The 20521-nt window shown below is 41.7% G+C and overlaps 1 protein-coding gene across 7 annotated transcripts in view; it reads left to right on the top strand.

Moving 5' to 3' along the window:
• kiaa0586 (KIAA0586 ortholog) overlaps window positions 1-20521 on the top strand; it is a 100517-nt gene that overhangs the window by 46064 nt on the left and 33932 nt on the right. For 6 of the 7 annotated variants that reach the window (XM_083543836.1, XM_083543832.1, XM_083543831.1 and 3 more), the window contains exons 11-19: window positions 2426-2657; window positions 4189-4287; window positions 5413-5636; window positions 9824-9896; window positions 10087-10368; window positions 11213-11381; window positions 12073-12249; window positions 17845-18029; window positions 18268-18360. In XM_083543836.1, coding sequence (XP_083399962.1) covers window positions 2426-2657; window positions 4189-4287; window positions 5413-5636; window positions 9824-9896; window positions 10087-10368; window positions 11213-11381; window positions 12073-12249; window positions 17845-18029; window positions 18268-18360 — 1534 coding nt within the window. The remainder of the gene's footprint in view (window positions 1-2425; window positions 2658-4188; window positions 4288-5412; window positions 5637-9823; window positions 9897-10086; window positions 10369-11212; window positions 11382-12072; window positions 12250-17844; window positions 18030-18267; window positions 18361-20521) is intronic. The other variant, XM_083543837.1, reaches the window with a different exon arrangement.

Here is a 20521-nt window from a genome sequence, read left to right as displayed (position 1 = left end):
CAGCATGAGTGCAGAAACTCATTAACGACGACCCATCCGTGAGAGACGGACAAGTTTTCTGAATGCTTTTCGTCTCTTTTTCTGTCGAAGAAGACACTCGCGTAGAGCGACGTCTGCAGGGCAATTTTGCTCTCCTGTCTGTCTGCATCTACACCCTAATCAGTTTCGGGTGAAATCAAAATTCCTGGCCTCTCTTCTATTGCTCCCCCTCTTCAAATGGATTAGCTCATTTTTTTGTGGCATCTCAAAGCTGATTGAAGGCTGCGCGCAGCGTGGAATACATCAGGGTGTCCACCGCGTCACGGAAACGCCCCTCTGGACTTCATGTTTATTTATCGTAGAGCTACTGAAAGGCAAAAAAAAAAAAGATCTGCTTTGTCTCTGCACTTCAAGTCAGGAGAGGAAACCTGAAGACACAATAGAGCTCTGATGAGACTATTTCCTAATACACAAAGCTTCATTGCTGCCTCGCTGCCTAGACACAGATCAAACACAACGTGGCCTCGTGTTAATTCAGGGTTTTCTACATCACACACTCTTCACCTTGAGAGAATTTAAGTGCTATATAGTTCGTTGCACTAAACTATTCACCCTCTGCAGACATTAGGACTGTAATTTATTTTCCAGTGTGATAAAATTATTTTTTTTTTGTATGTGAGGTTTAGGGCACAAAAAAAAAAGACACATGTCTTGTCAAAGGCATGCAGGAAGACAAACCACAGAAATTTGATTCAGTCCTTCAAGGCTTTGAAAATGTTCCGCTCTTGCTCATATTATAACGAACAGGATTATTCATCTCCTGTCCACCTTCAGCTTTTTTTTTTTTTGCTAGATCTCACCGAGATTGTTCTGGCTGCTCTTTGAGCTCCGAATCAATGTGAGGCTCTGTGTGCAGTAGGCTAGAGAGGGATGAATAGACATAGTGTGAGTGCATAAGAGAGCGTGTGTTTGTGTGTCTGTGAGAAAGTAGCCTAGTTGAAAGTGTAGTGAAGCATTCAAAGCAGCTGAGCGGGTGAGTGGTGTATCTTAGGGCTCTGTAGTAAGTGCGGGTTAAAAGCCTGAGGCTAGGTGCGCTGTTCAACTTTGTTTTGACCTTCAGCATTGGATGTACAGCTCTAGGGAACCCACTCTGCATCACCCCCTATGCCCATTTTTCATTGCATGTCTCACTTAGTTTCAGATCCACATTTGTTCTACTTCCACTTCACATAATCTGAAAGTCAAGGCGACCAGGCAAATCGTGACTCCGGCCATGTTTTACTTGTCAGCTCCCATAACTGGTTCTCTCTCAAAACAGAGAGAACTTTAGTTTCTCTTTATGTTTATTCCGACATGATTGACATCCTTTGTTTAGACTTTTAAGTCAAGGACATAATCACATTATATTTTAGAGGTCTGGGCCAATCCTAAGGCCTGTGCGGAGCAACAAAGATGCATTAAACAGTATTACATTTGATAGCTTTAGGCATCATAACCTTCAGCATCATGAGTGTTACAGATAGCTATTTCACCCTGCCTGTTTCACAGCAATAACCACTTTTGGCTTGTGAGTGACACATTTGGAAATCGTTTCTAAACGGTGGCTTTTTCACCTTTTTCCTGTCAGGCAATGCATTTGCCATTTTCCTCGAAGGTGTCTTTGTATCTTTTTAAATGGGTTTAAATATCGGCAAACGGAACGTGTCTCTGTGTGGTTAATTGCCTGAATGGTAGACAAGCACAGCAGTGTTTCAGACACAGAGTTCACAGTAATGTTCGATGAACCGGCAACACTACACTAAAAAAACAGTTCAGACTGATGGCTCCTGACTAGAACCTGGTGAGTGAACCCCCTCATTCAGGGCCTCTGAGCTTTCTCATTAGATTGTGCTCCCAAAGCCAGAATAAATACATATTTCAGCTTCAATAGTGGCTGACTTTAGTTTTACGCCTTACACCGCTCATGCAAAATGTACAGTAAACAATGAGCTATTCAAACAGACGTTAGAGAAAGTGCATACAGAGGGCAACTGTAGCTGAAGTCCCTTAGCACTGTTTGAGGGTGTAGATTGGTCATCCTTACTGCTACAAGGCCCTGTTGTTCTTTAGCTGACCTTCATATTCGTACCACTTCCCAACAACACTCCCATCTATGAGCCAGACCACTCTGGACTCCTCATTATCCATTTTCTTTTTTTTTTTTGCTGCTTCAGTGCTTTTCAGAAGTGAGATTGATTAGTTCCCATAATCCCCTCATCCTATCGCTCCCAGTGTTCTGTGTTTACCTTCAAAACTTATAAAGTATATAAAGAAATAAAGAAATAAATAAATCAGAATAGGAGCTTTAGCACATTGTCTCGAAGATATTGCCAGAACCTGTGGTATTGCATAAGCCTGGTCTTATATGTGCTGCAGACAGGTATGACTCAACTCTTTCTTCTTTTAGAAAGAACCCAGGAGAAACATCCATCTTTTTTCCCACTGGAAGGGTTGAAGCAAAGAGGCCAGAGAGTGCAGTGACCAAGCTTCTGAGCACAAACGAGAGCCAAGAAAGCCTGAAGGGAGCGTCTACTTCAAGCCATGCGCTGCCAAACAGCTCCAGTTCCGCTGTACAGAAGGCCAACGCAATGCTACAGGACCTGAGCAGACTCAAAGACGAGATGCGAAACTTAATCCAGGTAAGCGTGATTAGTGAATAGCATTAGAGAAACCATACACTACATTGGCAAATGTTTGCGGACACTTGGTCATAAGTATGGTATGTGCTTTTTGAGCATCGCATTCCACATTTAGTCCAAATTTGCTCTTATAATTTCCTCCACTCTTCTGGGAAGATGTTCCACTAGATTTTGGAGTGTGCTTGTGGAGATTTGTGCTCATTCAGTCACAAGTGTGTTAGTAAAGTCAGCTATTGATGTAGGTCAGGTGAGGAGGCCTGGGGTGCACTTAGCTTTCCAGTTCTTCCCAAAGGTGTTCAGTAGTGTTGAGGTCATATAGCAGGAGATCTTCCACTCCAACCCATGCTAAGCATATGTTCATGGAGTTTCATTCTACTGCATACAAAGACGCAATTGTGTGCATTCAGCTTTGCAATAACAGTTCGGGAAAGTGGCTGGGAAAGTCAGGTGTCCCGAAACTTTTGTCCATATATTGTAGATTGGAAAATTCGTGGAAATTTCAAAATGTACACGGCTTACTCTTTTTCTGCTTTTACTCGTCTGTACATTGATTAAGTCCAGGTGATTGTGTCGTATTTCTAACTTAACATTGTAATTTGAAAGATCAGTCATTATTGATCAGACTTGGTCAGTTACTTTGTCCCTATATCTGGTTAACAACACACAGCCAGAGAAAAGCAGTCTGCCTTTCCCATTAGTATCTTCAATGGCATGTTGATCAGCAAGTTGCTCGCCTAAAGCAGACCAATGTCATTTCCATTGCTGGGCTTTAGGACGTGCTAATCTAATAGAAGCAGGGTGCTGATGAAATCAAGCCAAGACTCCAATCCCATGCCTTGTATCTCTGTGACTCAACGCAATTTTCCAATGTTTTTTTCCCCTAACTAATAAATTACAGCACTTCTTCTTTCTACCAAATGTGCTCCTGCATGTTTCCATCTATTACAGTCAACCCCCACTCCCTGCCACCCCCACCAGCCTCCTCGCTGAGGAATTGAGTTTCGAGGCACGCCTTGGCTGCGGCTGAAAAATTCCATCAGCCAAGAATAATGTAACACAAGGCAAATGACACATTAGCATATAATTGAGGATGCGGGATTTGAATGCTCTTTGGCCGTTGACAGAGAGGCCCACGAGTGTGTTTGTCTATCTGTCTCTGTCGCTTTTTGAGCCGAGAGAACCTAGTCACTGTATGCTGTCAGTGCCTGGCCTGTTTTAATGGAATGTCACTCATGCCTGCTCGCTGCACAGCGAGGATCATGCTCCTGTTCATGGCGGCCCACTGTGACATGAAATTTTCATATACATTTGCTAGCAATGTTGGAACTATAGAATGGATTGATTAATGTCATGTTCATGGTTACACTGAAATTATTTGAAGTGTTACAACAATTTTTTTTATACATCCATTCGTGTGTGTGTGTGAGTGTGTGTGTGTGTGTGTGTTTTCAGTCAAATCCAGTCATTCCATTGTTTAACAATAACTGTGTCTGGCTTTCTCCTAATCCGACCTCTCTGTGCTCTCTTCCAGACTGCTGATGCATTTCCTGTGAAGCTTGCCGAGCCAAGCCACCACGCACCCCCCGCCCTGCCCTCTCCTCCACCTCAGCCCCCACCCCCAATCTCCATGGTAGGTTCCCATAGCAACTCCAGCCTCTGCAGTGCCTGCATTACGGGGCCGTTTCCTTCACACTGGTCACAACAAGCTACAGACACAATGGCACCTTTTGTATGCCGCAGTTTGAGACGCGCTGCTATGCAGAGACTGTACAGATAAATCAGGGTCGTTATCTCACATGTACACCTGGATGGAAAGAATGAATGCACAATGCCTCGGAAAAAAAAAATCCATATCCACGCTGCGTCACAGCTCTGCTAACCCAGCAACAGCCGTTTGCAGCTTTGCTTTTGTTGAGCGTTTTATGGTCTATAATTGCCACTGTAGCTGGAGAGGCCTTACATTAATTGTACCACTTGTAGCTTAAGAAGTGAATTACACAGATTCTGATTTGGAAGATTAAAAAAAAAAACATTTACTCATAAACATAAGTGAATATTCAGCAAAAGTACTTTGCCCTCAGTTCTATCTGATGCCGCTTACTACATGAAGAGAATCCTAGAGAGTAAGGAAACCTGGACTTGAGTCGGAAATTTGGAGGTGACTATTCGCATGTCGAATGCGTAATTGGCGAGGGTAAGGAGGGGAGAGAGATGTCATGGTGAGGAGGATGTGCTCGCCTCAGTAATGGGTTAACGGAACTCAGATTCATAATCAGGAGAGGATAAGAGAAAAAGACAACCAAGGTCCCATCCCACTCCTCCACACATACACTGGAAAAGGGGATGTGACAGGTTTGCTATTGGGAAAATATAAATTTGACAAGTCTGGCACAAACCTAGCATGCTTCCTTTTATCCTGGTATTTAAGTTACATATATAGTGAGTGGGACTTGATGTTATTTTATCTCCACACAACAATAAAAGAATAGCATTTAATACATATTCCTCACGTTCATCGTTCGTGTTTTTTTGTCGTTTGTCAGTTCCGTCGGAGTGGCGACACTTTCCCCTTGATGGATTTATTTGGGGTTGTTATCATTGCTGCATTATATTTCCTTTGTTGGTATGTCATGTACAGAAAGATTTTCAGTCTGTGTCATTCTTTCTCTTCAAGCTACAAATGACGTATGGCTTTAATCATGGTTGTGTGGAACTCGTTTTTTTTTTTTTACTCCCCTCCCTTTTTCTCTCCTAGCCATCAGAGCAAGATGATGAGGTCACTCCTAAGGCTGTTCCTGTGTCTCGACCCAACCAGCTACGGAATAGCCTTCCACCTGCTTCCATGTTTGAGGATGCAGAATGTGTCCTGAGGCAGGTCAAACAAAGCCGGAAGGTTCTAGAGGAGAATCTGCAGGCAATTTTGAGAGCCAAGGATGGAGAAGTGCTGCATACACAAATAGAAGCACTGTCGAACAACAGGTACGGTGTCTGACTGATGGATTTTACCCCTGAAGTCTCAAAGCATTATTGTAAATGGTTCAGTCCTGTTGAAATACTGATTTTTCTACAGGTTTATCTGTACTTAAAAAAAAACAATACAATCAAAAATGTAGATATATATATTTTTTTAGGAGTACCCAAGAAGAGCTCAAATAATGTAGGTTTAAATTACACAATTATATAGAAATTAATAAAGGACATTATACCTTGAAACATTTACCCACAGGAACTGGATGCTTAGCTAGCGAAACAATTTATCCATAGTTACCAATGTACATAAGGGTTTTTCAGACATTGCAATCAATATGACAATGCAAAACAAACACTGAATGCTACTTGTTTATTCTTGTGCCAGTTGTTAGCTAATCAGAATTTTTGGAAGACATGGGGTGCTAGATGTTTATTCGTAGCCTTTACTTTTAATAAGAGTAGGTGTAATTTTTTTAAATATAATTTATAAGATATTACAAACGGTAAAAAAAAATAAGTTTTACACATATTGTTCTTTGTTCTTTTTTAAATTTCAGCTCAAGCAGTTTTAAACCAGGATGTTATAATGAAATCCACGCTGTTAAGTCGGTAGAATGGCATGATATTTATTCCTAATATCTTAGTAATGGACTGTCCATCCATCAGACACTCTTGAGTGTGACTGAGTAACTTCTCAGTTTTTATGCTTCTAAAACTTTCGCCTTGCAAATGTGCTCAGGAATCAGGCCCTGTATGTGATTGACAGCTAGCCTCAGAGCACACTCCAGGCAGGGAATGGCTAAGCCAAACGAAACCATCACGGTGATTGGCGGCTGTCAGTGGAGCTCTTATTCCAGCTCTACTTAACCCCGATGTATTCAACCTAGATACTTCACCTGGCCCACGTCCGGGCCACCAATAATGTGTCTATGCACAACACGGAAATGTTTTTATTAAAAAATATTTTATTGAAGCCCACAAATTCTGATGAAGGGCTAACATCAGGGCTGGACGTGATGCCACTGTGGATTTTCTATATGTATATTTTTTGAATCCAGGAATAATGGTGCACTGACAAATCTCTCAAAATACCCAGAATGCATACTGAATAAAAAATGAATCACATTTCAGCTCTGCCAAATTCCATTGCATCATAGATTCAGAGTAAACCTCACGCTGAGCGCGCTGTCGATTCTCAAGAGGTGCTGTTTGTTTATGGCTTTTAGAGAGAATGAGAATGAGTGGCAGAGGCTCAGAGAGGTGTTTTAGTTGCTCTCTTGAAATGGGGCTCAGGCTCTTATAGCAGGAAGTCAGACGCAATCTCAGCACTCTGACTGCTCTCGATGTGACATTAGCCCAGCTCCCCCGGGCACGTAGCCACTAATGGTTTGTGATGCAGCGAGAGGTGGATAAAGTGCATGAGCAGGGTGAGCTGCTGGAGGAGAGATGGGGCAGGCCAGGGAGTGCTAAAGGAGCAGTTTAGAAAGTGAAATGGAGAAGGTGCCCCAGGACTGCTGTGTGCGTCTGCTGATGATACTGAAGGTCTAAGAAACGGAGGGGGCAGGCACGGTAATAGTACCCACAGGCTCTCCTCTGGCTTACACTGTATATGCAGTGAAGAACACAGTAGGCACATTTTTGTGCGGCTTAATACTATTTGTTTTAACTGAACAGCGTGCAGCACCATGGCTAAACATCTGTGGGCTCTGGTTTTGGCTCTGTGGCTGCTTTCTTGACACATCTCAAACCTAGCCCTGAATCTAAACTCCCATTTAAAAATGTCAGCCCCACTGGTAATTGTCTTGGAAATGGCAGCTGCAATCAGCCCAGCTCCTATTGTGTGAACAAGAGAACACAAACATGCAGGTTGATGTGGCTGCCTTTCTCTCTCTCTGGTATAATGGCTTTGATATTTTCCTCCACCAAAACGTCGCAAGGACGGACGAAGCCCATTCGCCCGCGATCTCCTTCTCTCAGCCACGAGCTGCCTTCATCCATGCTCCACGTCATTCTTTATATCCAATGCGTTGATGGATTCATTTATTTTGGGCATCTGACACTGCAAAACGAGGCTGAAGTAGGATTTTATCCCTGCCATTCGTTGTGTTGAATTATTAATGAAGCCATTTGTGCGAACGGGAAAGTTCTCAGCCTTCATTAAGCGCCGTGCTTAAAAAGTTGTAGCCTGCCTTCCTCTGAGGTAAAAATGAACCCTGTTCAAATTTGAATTACGTTGTAATTATAGCCATCACCTGCATTGAAAATCACACAAAGCATGTTGCATAATTCAACAGATGGTTTAGACCACCTTTTCCTCATACACCTGTGGTTTCGAGACTGGTTTTAAATGGCATTGTTCCTCACGTAGCTTGTCTTTTTTTTCTGGCTTTGTGCTGGCCTCTTTCTCTTCTGTGTTATTTAGTTCTCACAGTAGATGACATCTAATGACATGCAATTCTCTGAAGTTCTACATGGAAAGGAAGAGGACACCTGGTTCCACCCTGAGATTAAAGAACTCACCGATTATTCTCTTTGTCGTTTCAGTCCATTTTCCTCCTTGTTCCTCATTATGAAGAGCTTTCAGTCTTTTTTTTTTCCTAATAAAAACTGTTGTTGAGCTGCGGATCATGCCTTTAACCTCACGGTGCTGATGTGTGTATGACTTACAGTATAGCAAAGATTTATTGCTTTGCGGTTGCTTATCTTTATTCCAATGATCAGGCTTGTTTCATTTAATGTAAATGTGCGAGTGCACTCGCATCAATCACCTTATCATTCATTGCAATTTATGATATTGAACGCAGTGTCGTCTACTGAATACGGTAATGTTATTTTAAACTCCTTTAAGTGTGCTGTAGCTTCTGGCATAGTCGGTGAATACATCCATCTTTTCTTGCCATTTAAGAAAGCCGTTACTTTGGATCGTGTCCTCCCTTTTTTTTCTGTCGTTATATTACTTTGCCGCTTCGGTTCTGAATCCACTTTATAGTTCATTTTCCACTTCTTAATTCTCCCATCCCAATGTGACGAGCTCAAATATTCGGCATAATAATAATAAAAAAAACTTTAAATGGCCTCAGCTGGAACACGGTGGTGTAAATGTCGAGCAGCCCGTGGGAGGTTAATTGAAGGTCATTTCAAGCACTCGGATCAATCGTGCTCCATTTGAAATCGCAAGTGTCTTCGAGCATCATCCGATTAGGTGAATCCATCACGCCGCAGACTCTTGACACGAGCCGGAGAGCGGCGCAGCACCTGGACCAGTCATGCATGTGTATACACACACACACACACACACACACACACACACACACACACACACACGCTTACACAAATTCAAGCTTTATGACCAGATGTTTGTTTTCCCACTGTGGCACAGAGGCAGAAGATATCTGCTCTGCCCAGAAACAGCCGTGTTCTCCAAAGCACCCAGATCAGGCGCTCTGCTCCAATAGTGGGCTTTCCTGTGTGTGCGTGTGTGTGCGCGCGCCTCCATCAAGGCACAATCCCAGCTCTCTGTACGAACTCTTAATAAATGTCACTGCATTCCTTTCCCTGTTAAGTACTCGATTCTTCAAGGGCATGTCTAACTAAGAAGGGAGGGAAAGTAAAAAGATGTAATAAAAGAGTATAAAAGAGGGGAAAAAAGCAGATAGGCATAGAACGCTGCTTGGTTTGGCACAGTCTTCACATGCAGAGTGAGTGGGAGTGCAGTGTTCTCTCCCCATGTTTGATTTATTCACTGCAATAAGTGATGCAGAGACAGGCCAACAGGCCAGCAGACAGCAGGGCATTAGCATAATTTGTGTTGTAAAGAAATGCTAGCGCGTTCTGGGCGTCTGTAGAAGATATATGGCATATTTAGTTTGGCGCGGCCCCAAGATATCACCCGTCATTGTGACTGATACAGTAGTGTCATTGCACATGCTCACAAACTGATTTGATGAAAGAGTCAAAACTAGAAAGCTAACTGGCTCAAAGTATGTACTTTGTGATATCTCTGAACTTGTTTATGGCAAGAAAGTGCAGGAAAAGGCAAAATCTGGCCTGGGGCTACACAACATGGGTCTGATAAATGTTTAGCTAACTAAGACTATGGTTCACCTGAAAGCTTGTTGTGCTGCAAGGCAATGTGAATTAGAATGTTTACGGGTTGCCACTGAATACGAAATTCCTGCCCGTGTCCTACCCTGTAGGGATGCCAGCGAGGAGCTGAGAATAAAAAAGACTGTCGATGCCTGGATCAACACACTGAGCAAGGAAATTCAGGTGAAAGTCTTAACATCAATACAGTTACATGTAACACCATAAACACAATACAAAGGCCTTAAGAAATGATATCCAATATTATCTAGTACCCCCCCCCCCTCGAAATCTTCACTTAGTAACAGCAGTGCTCAGAGCAGAATGCCCTCGCCCCACCTGGTGTTTGAAATTGCAGTTTTGCTCTCTGTGGCAGGATGAGCTAGCACAACATGGATCTGTTGTTCAGATGAAGGCTGCGGAGAGAGATAGTGTGGCAGCAGGCGGATCAGCGCAGCGGGATTGGAGCAGCAGGAGCAGGAGCACAGCTGGGAAAGAACCTGGAAGACTGGGGAGACAGCGGAAAGGAGCCGGCGCAGCGGCGAGGAGAGAAACCTCTCGCGGAGACTCCAATAGACCACAGGCAGTAAGCACACAGGCTTCCAGCCAAAAGCTTGCCTCATCTTTCAGAAAAAGCACCGAGCAGCACCCACAGGCGGTGAGTGCCATGGCACCATCACTACCATCTTGTCACAAATTTCTGACATCAATGAGCGCTGTGTGCTAATTTGACTGGTCAGTTGAACCCACATTTCAGACACAAATCTGGGACAGGCTGGATTTTATGTGCATGTGCATAAAATGTAACAAAAAAAAAATTGGATTTGAGCCCTGTATTCATCATTAAAGTGCCTCTCCCATTGTGCAAAATGTTTGGGTTATAGTGCATGGAAATAGCACAAGCATGCTTTTTACTGTAATATACATTTCAGGTTTAAGCCGTGACCTTTGTTCCCCCTTAACTTTAGTACATCCAGACAGTAAACTCACAACACTTAATCTCTTCCACAGTAATCTCTTCCATCTGGAACGAAACACACCACCTCTGGAGCCTGCTCTGTTTCTGTTACTTTTTAACTAAATGAGGTGTTCTGTAAGCATCCATATGTTTCCTCATACATTTATTTGCTATAAATACAAGTGTGCAGACCAGAGCAGTGCTGATGATCAGAGTCGGGCCTCTGCTTGCTCTGCAGTAATAGCTGTACAAGTTTCCTGGTTTTAGTTATGACAGACCATGCCTTTTTTTCCCCCACTAATTGAGCCATTACTATATACGGATAAAGATTTCTCTCGCCTGAAATACTGACAACCTGTCAAAACACAACCGATTGCATAGTAACGAGCGGAGAGCAATTTGAACGTTGACACCTGACGTAGGAAATATTTTTTGGGGGGTAAACATATTATATGGGAATAAAAGATACCTGAAATATAAAGAGCATGAGTCTTCATTTGAATAATTAAATGCTAATAGTTTCTTAATTCTTTTTGATCCCCAGTCTGTGGTGCTGAAGTGTGAAGGCGATGAAGCGTACCTAACAAAGGTGTACGGGAGAGCCCTGTATGAGGGGCATCGGCGCACATTAAAGAAGGGCCCCTACCTGCGTTTCAGCTCTCCCACCCCAAAATCCAAAGTGCAGCGCCCCAAAGTGGTAGAGAGAGTGAAAGGTAACTAACGTCCACTGAAAAATCTCTAGTATGGATACAAACGTAGTTACTTTAAAAAGTATTGGAACAGCAAGGGCAATTCTCTATTTATTTATTTATTTATTAAATGTTTTGCAATACATTAAGGCAGAAGTATCAAAAACGAAGAACGCAATCGGTTTCTGGCTCGATTCATTTATTGCAAACTGTGGATATGCAACCAGTTATTAAATGCTATTTACTTTAAGTTGATCTGTTTATTTGAACACCTCAAAATTGGATATCAACCACCAAAAGCCTCATGTTTTACGTTGTTTGACACACCTAGATGAACATCAGGAAGTCGAAATTCTGGCCATCTCATATGCTATTGATTATCTTTCCATCTCAAATCGGAATGACCTGTGTATTGTTGAAACAATCGGCTTTGCTATTCCAGTACTTTTGGTAGAGACTGTACATCACTACCATTTATGCTGGAGATGTGCATAATGGCAGCAGATTCATGCTATGAATTTTAAACGCATGAAAGTTATAGTACTTGCTGAATAATTCATAATAGTTATGGGATAATATGCTTTAAGATTAATAACTGTATTATAAGCAGGCGTTGTTTTTTTGTTTAGCTCTCATAAATTAATTATATATTTAAATACCTTCTATGTGAAGTATTCATTGATCAAGTTCTAGCAATTCCATGCCTGCATTATAGGAGTGAAGCTGAAGTCCTGCAAGACCCAGACCAGCGTTTCAGGTGCTTGTGATGCATCTCCACTGCAGCCTGTGACCTCTGGAGCTCAGTACCTGTTCAGTCCTTGCAGACCCATACCCGAGCAGCAGCCCAGCTCTCTTTTAAAAGGCTACCTCATGCCCATGGCCATCCCTCTGGGTAAACCTTAATTCCTTCTGTATCTTTCTTACGTGTGACCAAATACACAGAACGCGAGTAAAGATTCGAGAGAATTGCCATCGATTGCAATCTATAACTTCAGCCAGTTTACTGAAGATACAGCTGCTTTGGCTAATTAAAATCCCCAGACTTATTAGCTACTAGTCAAGGTCCATTCATTTCGACCTGTAATATTGTCTTCAGATAACCAAAAGGATCTTAAATGTTTTAATATTGATGAGGCAGTTTGCAGTACTTTTAAATAGCAGTCATAGGCTGTAATGGTACTACTTTAACTAGCTCACTGCCACAGCAAAAAAAAAAAAAAAAAAAAAGCGCTGTTTTAATGACATTACATTAAGAGTTTTGTTGAAACTGCAGTAAAGCACAGTGCTAAAGCTTAACCCAGACAGCCCCCACATCCAGCTACTGGAAAGCTCCACTTCTTCTGGTTGACACTGAGCACATAGCAGCATAAAAATGGACATAATTAGACATTTAGCTGAGTGAGTTTTTCATTATGTCCGAGTCTTTGCTCATGTAAAGCCTCCATTCCTCCTACATTAAAAAAAAAAAAAAATCGCTTTACTGTCACAGCTCTGTAATGCATTCTCATTTCCCGGTTCATATCCCCGCAAGCTACGCCTTATGGCCGACCTCGTAGCGAAGGAAGACGCTAAGTTTCCATACTAACTACATAAAGAAAATGTCTGTTTTCCAAGCAGAGTTGGCGGAACATCTGCAAACATCCAATTGAACACATTTGTGCATAATACTAATGTTACTCATGCTCATCATCACATATATAAAGGTAGTGCAGTAGTTTAACTCCAAACCCGAATTGAACCTATTAAGCATTTCTCTAATGGTCAGAAACAGTCAGCTTTTGTAACAAGGTGTTGACGTGCTGCTCCTAATGAAGTCGAGTATTAGAAATGAGATCAGACAGCGGGGAGTGGAATAATGACGTTTGAACTGTGGGAGGCCGTTTTGCGCTCTGTCGCCCAGCGGCTGAGCTGACCTCTGCTCTGTGCTGCGGCAGGGCGAACAAAGCCTCGTCTAATCACATCTGCAATGCAGTGGCCATCACCAGCATGAGACAGGCACAACATTTTCCTCTCTTAAATAAGAGAGAGCTTGTCTTTCTGATTAAAAATAGCTATGCGTCCTGTTCAAGATGCGTTATTGGAATGGAAAAAGAGGGAGAAAAATCGTTTCAGCTCTTAGTTCCTTTCAAACTCTAGTGGGAAGAATGGGTAAAAAAGGTAGTGTGCTTATACAGTACTGTGCAAATGTTGAATTCAGGTGTGCAAAAATGCTGTAAAGTAAAATTGCTTTTAAAAATAGAGGTGTTAATAGCAAATTTTTTTTTTTTAACAAAATGGAAAATTAATGAACAGAAAAAAAATCCACATGAAATCAGTATTTGAAATGACTACCTGCAAAACAGCACCAATTCTTTTAGGTACACAGTTTTTGAAGGAACTCGGCAGGTAGGTTGTTCCAAACATGTTGGAGAACTAATCACAGATCTTCTGTGGATGTAGGCAACCTCATATTCTTCTGTCTCTTCGTGTAATTGTTTCTTGGGAGCCAAACCATCACTTCCAGGTCTCCTTGATGCTCGTCTTAATGCTTTATGCTGTAGATCTTAATGACATTTTCTCTATGTTTGAGGTTGTTGAAGGATGTTTTTTCTTTGGCCACAATTCACACAATATCATACCATGAAGCCTACTTCTGGTCAGACTTCTCCTGACAGCAGATAGGTCAGTAGAAGTAGTAGATAGGTTCTTTGCTGATGGCACTGCTGGATCTTCCAATGTCAAAGTATGATGTGCCTTTCATCTGCTGCATTGAGTTTCCTTGACCGGCAAACTATGTTCCTTCAACTTTGCTCTTTTATTTGTGCTTCTTCAAACTTGCTTGAACAGCACATCATAAAATCCAAGTCTGCTTTGAAATATTTGCCATGGTGTGTGTGATCTGTGACATGAAACGGTCTTCCACGACCTCACCGTAGTAGCAGAGTTCGGCTGTTCCTCACCCAGTTTTATGCCTCCTACACAGCTGTTTCTATCTCAGTTAATGAAGGTGTTTTAACTTGCATATGAACTTGATCATTAGCACCTACTTGGTATAAAACTGGTTAATCATACACCTGACTCTGATCCTACAAAATCCCTGACTTTGTAGGTGTGCAAGTGTAAGAATTAAAATTCAAATACCGATTGTTTTAGATTCTTGTGTTTTAGCACTTTTTTTTGCATTTTTTTTTTTTTATTGATGCAAAAAACAATGAAAATGTATTATTATTATTATTATTTTTTTTTTTTTTTTAAGTATTCTTCATTTACAGCATTTCTTCACACCTGCTAAAAACATTTGTACTGTACTAGGTATGTATATAAATAGTATTTTCAAAAACATTCATTTCCATACAAACTTCTGAGGAAAAAATTAATAAAATAAACAATAACAGGAAAAAAAAGGGTACTTTTTGTGATTTGTCTGGGTAGGAGGAACAAGAACAATGATACCTACTGCCGCTCTTATTGTGATTTTTTTTTTTTTTTTTTTTTCCTGCTTTACTAAATGCTACGTAACTAGCCTGAATTTCTGTCAATGCTATTTATCATTTATTTTAGGTAATGATATAACGATGATATATATTACATTTTTCTTTTTTTTATTTGGCCCATAAAGGATGTAGAAATACAGTATTATGGTGCTTTCATTTTGCTTTGCTTAACCCAAGGCCATCTATAAATACTGCATACTCACTTCTTTATCTCAGAGGTTATCTGAATACATGTTCTATCACAATACACCCTGCTTTTGCAGAGAGCACACACTATAGAATAGCAGTGACTGCTGCTCCCTGTGGTGGTTTAATCACATCAGACACTTCAGAGCAGTCGACTTGCTCCAGTCCTGGTGGCTATCTTATTTCACATCACAGTTTGTGTGTGTGTGTGTCTAAGTGAAGCCCTGGTGGAAAGTTCCAGACTTGTTAATAACTTCCCAGACTGTGCTAAGGTGCTGTGTTTTGTGGATGTGAGGGGGCAGACCTGGCCAGATCCCCCATCCCCCTCACCTCCCCCTTCACTGACGCTCGGCAGGGATAAAGCTTTGAGCTGCCCTATTTTCCCGGCACTGTGGCTCCCCGGAGAGGACAGTGGGATTGGCAGAGGCCCTCAGGGAAGCACAGAGAGTCTTTCATCTGCAGCAGCTGTTCAGGCAGGCACATCCGTGGACTGCCTCCGAGTTTCAGACGCCGGCTAAGTATGGCAGACGGCTTCCCACAAATCTGCTTGTGAAGTTCCGCATGGCAGATCGGGGAAGGTGCATATCAAGCCAGAGCTCTCCGATAGGAGCTGATTTAATTTTGTACTTGGAGATTTGACTGTCAGTTAAGCTACTTTTCACTTTATGTTACGTCTACCGGAGGGAATTTGGTTGTTGCCAGCGCACAGTGACAGTTTGGGCCAGATTTCGGTACATTTCCGGTATTGTTTTTTCATCCAGTTTCACAGTGACATATTCCAAGTGTACAATAGCAGGTTTGTTACATGTTAATAGTATCAAATTGAAATGCACAAGGCTGCACACTCCTCCTACTGCAGTGCTGCCAAGCGCCTCTGCATAAGAGCAATAAACATTCAACACATGACCTATGATGGGCTGGCACATCAGTAACAGGCGAAGCAAACAGAGACACTGTGATCTCTCTCCAAATTTAATGTGGCTACATTTTCCTGCTTCTGACGGCACAGCTTTGGTTCTGCACATGCACTGTTACACTGTGTGGTTGTTTCTCCTGTCTGATAATAAAACCACTTCCCTTGTTTTCTTAACGTGCATGCTTTATGGGTTATCTTGTTTTGGAATACTTTTACTTTTTCACTTTTTCTATCCCGAATATAGGAATGCAAATGAATCTCTTCCCTGGTAGTTTTTTTTTTTTTTTTTTTTTTTTTGTACTGGCATTTATACAACTGAGCCCACATGTTTCCTATCAGATTTTTTTCCCCATTCCAGATGAGTCAGAGCCTCTTCTCTCCGAGCCACCGTTTGGATGCCCTTCAGGCAAATTATGGAAATCATAAAGCTACTCTGTATTTGCAGATTTTTGTGCCTACAAATACAAATCTCTCTCTTGGGTGTTATTGTGCCACGGCTAAGCTCATGTCCCTCTGCGATTGAGCAAATGCACGAGCATTTACCTAGCAGAGCCAGCGACCTGAGTCTGTCAGAGTACTCTGGCTGAACTTCTTTGTCTCCTGGTGCACTTCCACAATGGACGCCGGTCATGAAGCTGGGCTGCTGTCCCAGCCTGGCAGATGTGTGTGTTTGTGTGTGTGTGTGCTGAGCTTTAAACAGGGTCTGAGTGTTGTGGATGTCCTTTATAACCTCTCTTGAGTAAATGAATAGTTAGGTGAAGTTCAGCTCCAGCTGCTGCAGGGAGAAGACTGTTTTTAATATCCCGTTCACGTGAGAGCACGGCTTGCTGCGTGTCCTGGCGTGTAAATAGCACTCAGATACTATCTCCCTTATCGGAGCAGGGAGGCGCGAGCGGAGCTTCAGGGCTTTGCTACAGGAACACATTCATATTGCCAGAGTGCATCGGGAGTCCACTCGTATATTAGTGCTCCGAGTGCGGAACAATGCGTCAGGCTGCTGTGGTGCAGGGAGGAAAAAAGGGGGGGGGGGGAGGGGGGGGATCGATTTTTTATTGGCAAGACTCTGCCTCGTCTTTGTGGCATTGTTAGTGCTGATGATTCTATGCTCAGACTCGCTGTCAGTTCTGTGCATTTTTCCCTTATCCACATACATGCTGTTATCATGAACTCTTTTAAGCTGCAATTGAATTGTGATTATTTAAGGTTATGGTTCGTACTGCATTTATATGTAAATTTTATTATTGCATTATGAACTGTGAATTCGCGTTAAATATACAATATATTGTGTTGCTCTCTTAATCAAAGAATTATTTTTTTTTTTTTGAGCTTTGCTATAATATTTTAGGTTACTTTGTTTTATTTGTCCTTAGTTTTGTTGTTATTTAGTGAGATATCTTGAATATTCTTCACATTTAATCCATATTCATACTTTCTTAAACACACCATTAAACTTAGATCGAATTTCCTGTTTTACGATTCACTTTATATGCTTACTACATAGAGTGTAACATAATGACCCGGGAAATATAAGCGATGCATTATATGCTTGATAAAATAGTAAATGAAATTCAAAGTCAAATAATAATTTCAGTATAATACCTGTTAGTACATTAAGTGCTTACATGTAACATTATCCTTATGATTTATATATTAATATGAAGTAGAATTCCCCCCCCCCAAAAAAAATAAATAAATAAATAAAATTAAATAAATAAATAAATATGACATGGATTTACTGTTCATTTAACATCTTTATCCAGAAGGTTAATTTGGTCTTAAATGCTGTGAAAATTGACGTGGAATTTACAAAGACATGCATATTGTAGAAACATTATTATTAAGCAGTACTGTTTGCCCTGATAGACCTAATGTGAGTTAAGATTTGAATGTTCTGTTACATACTCTTCCCTAGGCAAGCCCAGAGTTGATGCTCAGGCCACTATGCCTTCACGCGTCATCATTAGTGACAAACCTGCAACCGTGATAACCTCCATCTCTCCTGCCCCCAAAGTGGCTCCTCTTATCCGAAAGCCCAACACACTGCTGCTGGAAGTTCACTCTGAACCCAAGAAACCTGTCCCACATCTCCAAATACAGGTAAGTGGGTACTAGAGAACTTTTCTGCCAACAGTTTGTCTCAGTTACTGCTGGACCTTTAAGTATTCTAACATTGCCTGAATAAATCTCAGAAAGTCTTACTCAGCACATGAATTTATTTTACATTTCATAGCACATTGTCTCTCCTGCCTTTAATCCATCTAATGGCTTTATGTCTGCTGGTGGGAGCACATTCCTTTTTTTTTTGCAGTATAATTGAAGGACTCTTTGTTTCCAGGTTCAACCCAGTGTGAACATTGAGAGCATATCAGCCCCTAACCACACGCCCTCTTCCTCTCCTCCCCCTCTTCTCCCTCCTCCATCCTTTCAGGTAATCATCCTATACGAGACGTAAACATACTTTTCATCTGCTTTCCATATGTGCAAGTCTTACACAAGACTAGGGTATCATCAGGCTTAGCCATGCGATAATGCAGTCTGCTCCACATTCGGGTTTGCAGACATTGGGCTGCGTAGGCGTGTGGGAACATTTCGGCAGGCAACCGAACCTCTTTTGTTACTCTTCTGCAGAGAGTGAACTTCACATTAGAGCTGTGTCTCTGTTTAGGAGTTTGCGTGCCCCTGTGTTCTGTGTGTGCATGTTTCTGCATCCGTGGTACAGTGAGAAGGAGTGCAAAGGAGACCTCGTTTTCGACTCCTAGGCTAGCTGTTACAAAGAGGGATTGTGCTGCTTGCAACATGGCCGCTAATGTTTCTGCAGCCTCTCAGGTCAAAATCACAGAACCTTCAGTGTGCGTCTGTACTGTGAGTGCACGCTGCAGCCAGAAAGCCCATTATGTTTCTCATATAGCAGGTAGTCTTGGCTCCAATACTCTAAATGGATGAACATTAGATTTTGGCCAAGCTCCAAACAACAAGTTGTTATTTCCAAGTTGGCATTTATCACTGACCTGCCATTTATACCGAGCCTGCCGACTAAATCTGCGTGTGAGCTGATGATGAAGTGTTTCAGGGCAGCATGGCTGCACTGCTCTGCCACATCTTGGCTGCTCACGCTCTAGCAATCTCGGTCCTTGCCTGCTCACATCCGGTTGCTAGGCAACACATGCGGCTCAGCGGGGTTGTTGGTTAGCCGATTTGGAGAAGGAGCGCCGAGAGGAAGGAGCATAGGTGTAGCTCGCTGGCGAAGGAGGTCTGCTTTGGAAACACTAGCATTCCTGAAGCTCTTTACACTGCTGCCCAGGCACCGCACGAGCTTTAGAAATGAGTCATAGATAGTAAACTCTCTGCACCCTCTGCTCATGTTTGTGCACTATAGATGGCTCAGGTTATCATATTTACAAATTTATGAATGATAACATCGACAGCTGGATCAGTGAGTGCAGTAAAGTCTAGTTTTTGCTTAACCCAGTTTAGTGTAAATTGGATAATGCTTTTTGCAGCAGACATAGCAACAGAACAGCTTTTTCAGAAATATGCATGCAGCATTCTAATGAGGAAGCCAGAGCCAGTGGCAAGAAAAAGCTCCCAAAGGCAACATGAGAGCTGCCAGCGAGTGGGATTTCACCGTAGTTGCTCACAATAATCATAAAAACCATCAAACTTGCATCTGGTGAGAGTGTTAAATGTTTAAATTTAAATCCTTTTTTTTTTTTTTTTTTTACACAATCAGTAAGAAGTAATTCTAATAAAAAAATATATAAAAAATAGCAACTTATATATAAATAACTTGGGCTGGAGTTAACCTAAACAAGGGGTGGGTCTCAGTTACACAAGATTCTATGGTTAGATGTAAGCAGACAAAAATACTAAAATAAAAACAGGAAGAAAAAACCTACATTACACACATTACGATTTTATGATCTTTATGTGGCCTCATTAAAATGAGCATGCGTATACAAATAAAAATTCTAAGTCTGCAACATAATAGGAAGTGCTGGATCATGTGCTATTTCATAATATTGGGAATTGAAGCCATTTTGTTCAATACACTCAAATTAGCTGAGATTACTTTCGATCATTCCTTTAAGGACTACAGATGGTCCCAGAGTTACGATGGTTCGACTTACGATTTTTCGATATTACGATGACGATACGACAAAACTGTTTCAAACAGCAATTTTAGTGATAAAAGCATGTCTTCCAAGTGCCCAAGTATGTCTCCTGCTTGTAGTGGGGGGAAAAAAAAACCCATCAGTTTAGAGCAGAAAATTAAAATTATAAATCAGCATGAAGCAGGAAAGACTGTCAAAGTCATAGCATCATCTTCCACTTATGATATTTTTGACTCACGATGAAGTCGTTGTTACGTATCTCCATCGTAAGTAGAGGAATATCTGTATTCATGTGCCAGTATACTGGTAGTATATCAAACCTATTTAAGATTTCATTTAAAATCTTGCTATTTTCTCATGCATACACTATATGAACAACAGTTTTTGGACACATGACTTTTCCAGTCATATGTAGTTTTTCTCCAAACTGCTACACGGGTTGAAGTGAAAGATCTGGAGTGTTCAGTTATAGAGCTC

The sequence above is a fragment of the Silurus aristotelis genome (assembly GCF_946808225.1).
Source record: "Silurus aristotelis genome assembly, chromosome: 6".
Classification (NCBI taxonomy): Eukaryota; Metazoa; Chordata; class Actinopteri; order Siluriformes; family Siluridae; genus Silurus; species Silurus aristotelis.
This window is presented reverse-complemented; position numbering and strand designations above follow the sequence as displayed.